Source organism: Triticum aestivum, chromosome 5B, assembly GCF_018294505.1.
Source record: "Triticum aestivum cultivar Chinese Spring chromosome 5B, IWGSC CS RefSeq v2.1, whole genome shotgun sequence".
Classification (NCBI taxonomy): domain Eukaryota; kingdom Viridiplantae; phylum Streptophyta; class Magnoliopsida; order Poales; family Poaceae; genus Triticum; species Triticum aestivum.
The window spans coordinates 551370757-551381991 of NC_057807.1; the positions used below are offsets into that span (position 1 = coordinate 551370757).

At 47.5% G+C, this 11235-nt stretch overlaps 1 protein-coding gene across 7 annotated transcripts; it reads left to right on the forward strand.

Moving 5' to 3' along the window:
* The first annotated feature begins 2722 nt into the window (after positions 1–2722).
* On the forward strand, positions 2723–8655 carry LOC123113128 (uncharacterized). 7 transcript variants are annotated; one of them, XM_044534275.1, is made up of 4 exons: positions 2723–6026; positions 6531–7347; positions 7663–7819; positions 7958–8655. In XM_044534275.1, the coding sequence occupies exon 1, from the start codon at positions 3176–3178 to the stop codon at positions 4535–4537; it is 1362 nt and encodes a 453-aa protein (XP_044390210.1). In that variant the 5' UTR covers positions 2723–3175; the 3' UTR covers positions 4538–6026; positions 6531–7347; positions 7663–7819; positions 7958–8655. The 7 variants fall into 7 exon arrangements, with proteins under 7 accessions (XP_044390210.1, XP_044390209.1, XP_044390211.1 ...); XM_044534274.1 differs by having other exon boundaries at positions 7972–8655; XM_044534276.1 differs by having other exon boundaries at positions 8128–8655.
* Positions 8656–11235: the final 2580 nt, after the last annotated feature.

The following is an 11235-nucleotide window of genomic DNA, read 5'->3' on the forward strand; positions in this document are numbered from 1 at the left end:
GTTCTTTACCAGACGTCCCTCGCCTCGCGCTGGCGTTGTGGATTCGTTCTTTACCCGATCTGAATCTTTGATTTCTTCACCGAATATATGCAGTCAAGCCAATTGCAATTGAGTCAAAGCAGAGGCTGTTTCAAGGGCCTCCCCTGCCAATTTTTTTGTATTCTCATGCTAATCCAATTTCTTTGTGGAAGCATCCCTTTTATTTATTTCCTGGCGCCGGCGATGCGGCCTACTTCTCCTCCTCCGTCGCCCTACTTCTCCTCCTCCGCCGTGGTTGGAAAGGGAACGGCTGGATAAAAACGAAACAAAGGATACTGTTTTCTCAGATCCACTTTTAAGAGGGACAGCGGGTCCAATTATCAGAAAACACAAGGGTTTTTCTGCAAAAATGCCAATGACGACGGACGACAAAACTCAACTTTCTTTATTATTATATAGGTAAAGATAAAGATAGATAGATTATTGAACAAACGTCTAACAAAAACATATGTCAAGCCACTCGAAGCCACCAATCACACCTACAAAACTCGTTAATGTGGAGTGCTCTCACTAACCATATTTAAATCCGTCCACATAAGATATCGGAACCAACAGCCGGCGCAGCAGACCTAAAGCTTACACCACATGCATATATTCTGGACGCCGCCATCTTCTGTTAGAATAAATTCGAGGCCACCGTCGATCTACCGAGGACCAAGCAATCACATGAGGAACGACACCGAGATTTGTTAACGAGGTTCACCGATATGGCTACATCCCCGGGGCATGACTACGGGCGCTCCTCCCCATGACACCATCACAATACCGCACCTCGGCCGCCCGGGTGCCGGCACACGCCCCCGGCTCCCCCGCGTGCTCGTGCTATTATGTTGGCATAGGCTACATCATGTGTCTAGCCTCGCTATATATGAGAGGCATATGATACAAGTGTCCTATTAGGACACAACTCCTACCATGTCTACACACAGTCCAAAACCAAGTCCAATTGTAACCTACCTTGTACAATAATATTCGACACAATTCTAACAAACTCCACCTTGGCGAATATTCTCCACCACCTTGAATTCGTCCGTGTGTCAAACCTCCATGTACATTGGACTTGAGATACGTCATGAGCACCGCTACTACTCCCAGACTCCATGTGACTCCACCTACAGCTGTAGTCCCTTCTCGTCTTCTTCACAGTCAATACTCGAGCAAAATTAAGTTCCTCATTACTCTACTTTGTGTTCTCAACTTCCGGAGAATCCGTTCAACGCCATCACACACCGATCACTGTCTGCGTGAAAATGACCAACTCACATATTGGACGCTACATATAAGAGTTACCTGAACTCAACATCACCGCTCTTTCTTGACCGTCTATCTGAAACTTGAAGGAATTTCACCGTTGCCTTGTGCCACCCTGAGTGAAATTCGCAGTTGTCTCATCCTTTTTTCCCGGATAGTCTTTGACATGTCCAACGGCTATAGCACTCCGCCTTCTTCTGTTGTCATCCGCACTTTTGCCATGTGCACTGAACACCATAGAATATACGGCCATGTACCCTCTCAGCTTTTGACAATTTCAGACTTCCTGCCACTTTCTCAGATTCCCTATGGTCCACTCTAATCCATCTGACATGTCAAACTCGATAGATCTAGTCACCAACTTGAACCTGGTACTCGTCAACACTGCTTCAGAACCCTGCACACTTTGTGTGACCACATATTTCACCATTAGTGCCTTGGTATGTCACTGTGTCCCGTGCTTACTGCACGCCTCGCCACTATCACCGCGTCGAGCCTCTGCTGTCCTGGTCGAGTCTCTAGGGCCGTGGACCCACACAACTCAAACCCCTACTGCAGAGAACCACCGATCATCACCGACCGATGTCGAGTATCATGTCTCCATCAGACCACTGGGCCCCAGTCTGATCCACGTGTGTCTCTCGCTATCCCGCTGAAATAGGCTTTGACTCTCCATGCATTTACGTCGTAGCCTCTCCATCAGCTCAGAGTGAAGTCGACCATCACACTCCAGCTCCACCTTCAACATGACTCCATGTATCTGCGCTATGCTACCCTGCGCCCTGTCGACTTCAAGCTCTCATGTGTACACTGCCTTGAATCAACCTCGCGTCTTAGTCTTGTCGAAGCCGCACAAGCCCTCAAGCCTGCACCACGTGCTTCCACGCTCCAGAAGTCGGCACCATCAGCATCACGCTCCTATGTCATCGTCGCTGAAATCACTGCCGTCTTCAGCTTTGACCGATATCCCTGTCGATCCGTCAGACATTCCAGTCCGACCCAGCCGAAATTATCCGACTGCAATCATGCTTCACCCTGCGTCGTTTTCCACCCGCACATCTCGGTGCATTGCTTTGACGCCCTGTATATGCATGATCGTGCCACGACGCGCTCCAGACTCCTGCTTTGAGCCTTATACGCACGCCGCCAATCTGCCATCATAATGGTAAAACCCCGTATCCAATTAGCAACACTTCCAAAAGAAATTTACCTTTTCCTGGTAGTCACCATGGGCGCAATAAAACTGTGCTCCCGTAACCTCAAAAGTTCTTTCCTTATTGTGTTGTTGTCCATGCCACGTTCAATACCAAACCATGCAGATTGCCTTTTTTTCACCAACAAATCTCATGCCTTGCAGCCTCCCACGCATTTGGCCTTCCGTGACTCCTTCAAGCAGCCACCGACCATACATGTGCTCTGTTCAAAACAAATAGTAACAACCAAGAAATAGTCCCAGGTAGCCTACACGTATGTGTGGCAAAGAGATCAACAAACAACTGTCCACAATGTTCCAACACGAAGTAGCTATCCAGACTCGTATTCTTTTGTTTTCTTTGTTTACCCAACATGTTCACAACTGACCCAATTCATGCAATTACAACTCTGCCTCCCTTAGAACTCTCTCGTCCCTTCCAGTGACGAGCGAAACCAAGGCGAGGCTTGCAATCTGGTGGTCACGATCCCATCGTGCATCCATCCTAGTGTGCTTCCAAAGCAAGATTCATCTCCTCAACAGTTCCCGTACCCCCAGTTCTCAGATTTGGCTACAGGAAGGGGTGATTTGGGGGCAGAATCTTGTTTGCTTCCCACCCGTGGCTGTGCGTCAGATCTCTGAAATCTGAGGGTGTGAAGGGCGGATTTGAGGAGCGGCGAAGTGGAGGCGGGGATGCAGACTCGCGCCAACACTGATTTGACAATGGAGAAGGTGGATTTCAAGGGGAAGACCGCGGGAAAGCTGGTCGGCGAACCCGCAGATGCAGAGGGCAAGATCAGGGAGATGATGGAGCGTCTCAATCTCACTTCGGCAGAGGCGGACGCCCTCATCTTGGAGGATGAGAATGAAGCTGATTTGGTGAATCTCGAATTTGCCTTAATTGGTAAGGTATTATCCCCACATACTCTGCATATACAGACTATCATGTCGGCACTTAGACCAGCTTGGGGGAATCCAAAAGGTCTGGATGCAAAACCAGTGTCAAACAATATTTTCATTGTTGAGTTTGCAACTAAATCAGACAAAGAAAGAGTGAAAGATGGTGCTCCATGGACAGTGGGGAAACATGCGGTGTTGCTCAATGAATTTGATCCGAAGCAGAAACCCTCTGATGTTGTTTTCAAGACCATTGTGTTGTGGGAAAGAATCATGAACTCTCGTTTTGAGCTAATGAATAAGCACTGGGGGGAGTTACTTGGAGCGAAAATTGGAAAAGTTGAGAAGGTGGATGTCGACGGTCAAGGGAGGGCATCAGGAGATTGCTTGCGGGTAAGGGTCTCTGTGGATATAACAAAACCACTAATGAGATATGTCACTTCCTACTCATTGAAGCTTAAGGATTACGAAAGGTATGAGGTGAAATATGAGAGACTCCCCCATTATTGTTTCTCATGTGGGATTCTTGGCCACTCTTCTATAGAATGCCCAAATCCAGGAGAAAGGGATGCCGAGGGTAAACTCCCATACAATGCAGACAAATTATGTATGAAGGAGGAGAAAAGAAAGAGTTCCGCGGGATCAAAATCTGGTCAAAGCTTGCAATCCAGTGGTAGAAGCTCTTATCATGAAGATAATTGCTGGGAAGCACAACCAGCTCCAAAGGACATATCAGGCGCAAAGAAATCAGAATCAGAGGAGGTTCAAGATGAGATCATTTCTCCAATAAAGTTACAAGACCAAAGTATGAAACAGAAAGTTATACAAAAGCTTGGGAAGGTGAGCAAGGAGCTCTTTCCACTTCGGACCGAGGCTACCAAAATAGCCAGGCAAAAGAGAAAGCAAATTAAGGTCTACAGACCTAAAGGGCAGGGTCAGAATCCTCAAGAGAAGCTGATGCAAGAGACTTACAACCTTGACCTGACAGCAAGTGGACTAGACACTAATACCTGCGATACTAATCTGGTTCTAGTTCCATGTAGGTATGAAAATCAAGATGATTGCTATAAGAAGCAGAAGAAGGAAACCATCGCTCATACATCAGGATCGGCGGATCAGGCGGTGGCTGCAGCAGAGCAGCCCCGCCACACGCAATGAGTTTCCTATGTTGGAACTGTCGCGGACTAGGGACGGACGCGACAGTTGGTGAGCTGAAATGGCTCGTTAGCAAGTTTCGTCCCTCCCTCCTCTTCTTGTCCGAGACGAAGATGAGGGATTCAAGAGCTCGTAAATTCATGTGGCAGTTGGGATTCAATGGTTCTTTTGCTGTGAGTAGTGATGGCCTGAATGGAGGCTGGTTCTGTTTTGGTCTTCATCCATATCAGTCTCGCTGAAAGCTTTTTCAAATCAGATTATTGACATTTTGATCAAAACAGAAGAGGGTGCAGAGTGGCGTACAACCTTTGTTTATGGGGAACCAAAAAGGGAATTAAGGCACCATTTCTGGGACAGGCTCAGGTTCCTGAATGCTCAATGGAAAGGTCCATGGATATGTGCAGGTGATTTCAATGAAGCGTTGCATGGTGAGGAGCATATGGGCGTCAGGGGTAGGGATGACAATCAAATGATGATGTTCCGAGAGTGCCTAGATGAGTGTGGGCTAATAGATTTGGGGTATATTGGTCCTAAATATACATGGTCCAATAGGCAGGAGGATGGGCGTAATGTCAGGCTGAGACTTGACAGGGCAGTTGCAAATGGTGATTTCCTACAACTTTTTGATGACTGCACTGTAGAGAACATTATTACAACATCATCTGATCATCTTGCCATATTAGTGAAGATAGCAAATAAAGGTAGACAAGGTGCTATCAACCATGTACTTCGATCCTTTAAATTCGAAGCTGCATGGACGAGAGCACCTGATTATGTGCAAATGATCAACGAAAATTGGGGAAAACTTAAGGAGGGCCCCCCTTCCCTGAACAATACTTGGTCTGCTCTAAACAGATTGTCAACAACCCTTCAAACTTGGACCAGAGAATCTTTTGGTTCGGTAAAGAAGGAGATAAAGAAGCTGGAAAAGAAATTAGCTTCATTACGAAGGAACAACATGGCTATTGGTTATTCCAGAGAGGAAAAGGAAGTGGAGAAGAAACTTTATGAGATGTTTGAAAGAGAAGAAATCATGGCCAAGCAACGATCAATAATTGATTGGCTTCATGAGGGTGATCGAAATACTTCTTTTTTCCATGCACGCGCTTCTGCAAGAAGAAGAACCAACAAAATTAAAGCCTTGAGGAGAGTTGATGGATCACTGTGTGAAGATCCTGAGGGTATCAGGAGTATGGTACATGACTTCTATTCCAATATGTTCACCTCTGAACCCTGTGACTCTCTGGAATTGGTCCTAGAGGCTATACCATGCAAGGTAACTGAGGATATGAATGAAGATCTGTGCAAGGAATATACTAATGAAGAAATTAGGACTGCATTATTCCAGATGGGTCCAACCAAGGCACCAGGGCCAGATGGTTTCCCAGCATTATTTTATCAGATTCATTGGGATGTTTTGGCAGAAGATATATGTGCAGCAGTTAAAGGCTTCCTTTTGGGACAGGACATTCCAGAAGGCTTCTGTGATTCGGTAATTGTTCTTATCCCAAAAGTTAATAATCCTGATATGCTCTCTAACTTCCCGCCAATAAGTTTATGCAATGTCATTTATAAAATAGCCTCTAAAGTAATCGCTAATCGCCTTAAACTCTTTTTGCCGAAGATAATATCACAGCAACAAAGTGCCTTTGTGCCGGGGAGGCTAATTATGGACAATGTTATAGTGGCATATGAATGTCTCCACACAATTCGAAAGCAGAAGGCAAAATATCCTTTCTTTGCCCTTAAAATAGATATGTCAAAAGCTTATGATAGGGTAGAGTGGAATTACCTCGAAGGAGTTCTATTGAAACTGGGATTCAGGGCTAATTGGGTGGAGATGGTTGTGAGATGCATAACCTCGGCTAGATATGCCGTTAAAGTGAATGGTGAATTAACCGAATCTTTTGTGCCAACTAGGGGCATTAGACAAGGGGACCCTGTTAGTCCTTACCTGTTTTTATTGTGTGCTGAAGGCCTTTCTTGCTTGTTGCAGCAAAAAGAAGCATCTGGTCAGCTGAAGGGCATCCGTAATGGCAGAAATGGACCGCCTATTTCCCATTTACTGTTCGCCGATGATAGTGTGTTCTTCACCAGGGGAGATAATAGAAGCACCAATGCACTTAAATCGGTACTGCAAAGCTACTGTGAGGGATCAGGACAGAGGATAAACCTTCAGAAATCTTCTATTTTCTTTGGTTTACACTGTGATGTACAGATCAAGGATTTTGTGAAGCAAACTTTGGGGGTGTAAGATGAGACACTGCAAACAACATACCTTGGCATGCCGACCTGGGTTGGACGGTCCCCAACGAGTAACTTTAATTTCCTCCCTGGTCGGATATGGAAACGCCTCAATGGGTGTAGTGATCGACCTTTGTCAAGGGCTGGTAAGGAGGTTCTGTTGAAGTCAGTGGCTCAGGCCATTCCAACGTATGTCATGAGTTGCTTCCAGATTCCATTAAGTATATGTGAGAAGATGAGACAACCAATATCTAATTTCTGGTGGGGTATTGAAGATGGAAAGAAAAAGTTACATTGGAGATCATGGGATTGGTTATCATCACCAAAGTATGTGGGCGGATTGGGATTCCGAGACATGGCCATTTTTAATCAAGCAATGCTTGGAAAACAATGTTGGAGGTTATTGACCGAGCCAAACTCGTTGTGCGCACAAGTACTTAGAGGTCGATATTATCCAAATGGGGACTTCTGAACAGCTCAGTGCCCAAGATCATCATCATATGTTTGGCGCAGCATTATGCATGGGAAGAAGCTGATCCGGAAAGGTATACTATGGAGAGTAGGTAATGGTAAGCACATCGACATCTTGAGGGATCATTGGATCCCGGATACCATACCTGCCACTTTATTATCTTACTCTTCCACTCTACATAACAAAAAAGTTAACACCCTTATGTTGGAGAACGAGAATAAATGGAATGAAAATTTGATAAGAAACATTTTTCCAGAAAAAATTGCTGGGAAAATCTTAAGCATTCCTATTAGCTCTGAGGGTTGGGATGATTTTCCATCTTGGATATACTCCAAAAATGGTGCTTACACTGTTAGATCAGCATATAATTTAGTAAGAACGTATCAGTTTTGGAGTAACCGAAGCATTTCAGGTAAAGGATCATCATCAAAACAAGATTATTTGGAGAAGGTGTGGAAGAGACTTTGGGCCATTCAGTGCCCTAATAAGATGAAGATCATGCTCTGGAGAATTGCACACAACTGCTTACCTACATGCTCTCAACTTCAGACACGATTGATACCCACAAGGTATGACTGCTATTTTTGCAACAGAGAGGAAAATGTTGAACATTGTTTTCTACAATGCCAATATGTAAAAGAAATCTGGAAGGAATTAAAAAAGAGCTATGGAATTTGTCTAAAACTAAAGAATTTTACTCATATTAGACAATGGCTGCTAGGATGGATAGTGGAAGCAACACCCTACGAAGCTATGATTATGGCCGTTGTTATGTGGCACATTTGGGAGAACAGGAACAACTATCGCAATGGCGAGGCACTAGTTAATCCTCTTCGCATGGTGGGGAAAATCAAAGCTTATATTGAATTCATTACAGAGTATAAGATCAGCCCAACAGGTTCCAACAGACGTGAGACCTTTACATCAACCCAAAAATGGTCTCCGCCGCCGGAAGGTTGGTTGCTGATCAATGTAGATGCTGCGGTTTTCTCCCACTCAGGACGGGTTGGCTATGGAGTTGTAGTGCGAGACCATCGAGGGACACTTTTGTCTGCATACCGAGGTTCCTATATTGATCATATTCAAAACCCAGAAGTGGCTGAAGCTATTGCTGTTCGTCAAGCGCTCATCGCTGCTGAAGATGCTGGTTTTAATAAGATTCAGGTGGTCTCCAATTGCTTGTCGCTGATGAACAAGGTTCGGGATAGGAGTTTCGACAGGTCCCTTCAGGTGCCATAGTCCAAGATATTAAAAGTAGGGCCACAAAGTTCTTATCTTGTGATTTTATCCATGTCAAACGTGGTTGTAATGAGGCAGCTCATGTACTGGCAAAATCTGCAGAATTTGATGTTGGGTCCTGTTGGTCTAGCGAGCCACCTGATCAAATCAGGGCCATTATTTGTAATGAACATATTTCTAAGTGAATGGATGTAAAGGTGCTGCCCATTTTTTTCAAAAAAAACATGTTCACAACTGGTCTATGGTCATCTCCCACAGTGCAATTCTGCAGCAATCCAACGCGGTGCTGCCTTGGGCCCTCCGCAACGAAAACTCCTGCAATCCATCAGCTGCGCCCCACCAAGCTTGGGCCGCACGCTCCTCAGGATCGAGCAGATTCCTGCAGCCCTGCATGCCGCACGCGTCATCTGCTCCTGCACGCGTAAGGCGCCGCCGTATCACGCTTTCCAAATCAATCGCCCAACTCAAGTCGATTACCAATCTCGCCGAATTGATTTTCTTTTTGATAGCGGACTCTCGACGAGTTCTCCCGATCGACCATGCGAATTGCTTGAGACTGCTCATGCCGCCGCCTGTTTCCTGATTCTTTTCCGATCTCGTCGCGACGACCTCCGCGGAACAATTCTTCCGCACATTGTCCTCGTGCTGACGATAATCCATCCTCTAAATCAACGATCTGCGGTCTCCAGACCTTGCAACCTTGTTCATGATACCACTTATTAGAATAAATTCGAGGCCACCGTCGATCTACCGAGGACCAAGCAATCACATGAGGAACGACACCGAGATTTGTTAACGAGGTTCATCGATATGGCTACATCCCCGGGACATGACTACGGACGCTCCTCCCCATAACACTGTCATAATACAGCACCCCGGCCGCCCGGGCGCCGGCACACGCCGCCGGCTCCCCCGCGTGCCCGTGCTATTATGTTGGCATAGGCTACACTGTGTGTCTAACCCCACTATATATGAGAAGTCTATGATACAAGTGTCCTATTAGGACACAACTCCTACCCTGTCTACACACAGTCCAAAACCAAGTCCAACTGTAACCTACTTTGTACAATAATATTCGACAGAATTCTAACATCTTCATCAGACCGCTGACCCATCTTCAGAAGAGAGATCCGCATCATCCTTGCCAGTCCGTCCGTCCATCGACGCCACCACGGCGCCCAATGGCACCACCACCCCGCGCTCATTCATCCAGACGCAAAGATTCTGGAAGATCTGTCATGCGTAGCACCTGCCGACCAGGCATGGCACATCGTAGCACCAGTCGGCCAGGCTTGCCTTGATATCTCCACCGAAAGCTCCATACAAGACGAAGAAGCTCCACCTCCTACCTCTATCTTCCAGCGCTAATCCACAAACAATGCTCCCAAGAGAAAAAACGACACGCAGTACCGCCATCCTTCGATCTGGAAGACCAGATCCTAGGGTTTCCCCCGGAGCAGCACGAGTAGGTCGAAAGTACTTACACGACGATGCCTTCATCAAGGTAACAACACAGAACGCCGCCATCGCCTGCCATCGGCTCGGTTTTCACCGCAAATTATGTCTTCCCAACTTGCAGCCGGGGCTAAATGAAGCATCGTGAGATCTGCCCGTCCAGCGTCCGGTCGACCACCTCCGGTGAAGGAGATGGCCACCACCGCCGCGCCCAGGGCCGGAGCCCCTGACGTCCTCATGTTGCAGGTCCAGCCCAGAAGCCGCTTGACATCGCCGGATCAGCGGAGATGCACAACAGCCTGTGGAGCGGCCCGTTGAAGCCCATCTGGGCCCAGCTCGGGCGCCCTAGCCGCCGCCGTCGAGATCTCGCTGTCGCCGGCTCCAGCACGCCGATCCTGGTCACCGCCGGCACATGCATCGCCCTTGATTAAACATCAAGCTTGATTTCAAGTTTGTGTTGTGCCCATGGTTCCAATAACCTTTTGCTTCATCATTCCTTTGACTTGATGTCATCACCGATCAACATTATCAAACTCTTTCCCGTTATCGGTTTGGGATGGCCCAAGCGAGCATGCCATAGGTTGACGCCGGCGGCGTGAGCGACTGGAGTGGATGTGGAGGCGCCGGCGTGAACGGGATAGAGCTCATGAGAACTATCACAACGGTGAAGTACCATCCGGGTACGGTTGTCCTTCACAGAAAAACTAACATCGTCAAATTCAACGGAAAAAGGGTTCTCACAAGTAAGACGACGAACAGAAACAAGGTTCATGACTAATTCAGGCGAAACAAGAACATTAGACATAGTGATGGGTGTGGAAGTGTAGGGAAAATTAGTGCTACCGACATGATTAATGGGTAAGGAAGAACCGTTGCCAATGGTGATACGAGTAGGTTTGTGAGCAGGAGCAGAGGAGGTTAAGTTAAAGGGATGAGCTGTCATGTGTGCAGTGGCACCCGAGTGCATGTACCAGTTCCCTCCACCATCGTAGTTGCTCGGTGACGGTGCAGAGTGCAGGGCGGCCAGGAGGGCGGGATCCCATGCCGGGGGGACCTGCGGTGGTGGTAGGGCCATGTAGGGCGGCGCCGGGGCGGGCTGCCTGTAGCTGCTGGGCGGTGGGGCTAGAGGGACGCCATAGCTGGCGCCCGCTGGCTGGTGAGGCGCGCCGAGGAAGGCCTGGTGGCCCGCGGGACGAGGGCCAAGGAGACCCGGCGCGGGGGCCCTTCTGACGGGCATGTGGTATGCATGCAGCACGCCCGTTCAAGGGTTCTGGCCAATAGCCCATGGTGC

Excerpts from the sequence above, each read along its gene's own strand:
- LOC123113128 (XM_044534273.1), top strand. The coding sequence starts at position 3,176 with ATGCAGACTCGCGCCAACACTGATTTGACAATGGAGAAGGTGGATTTC.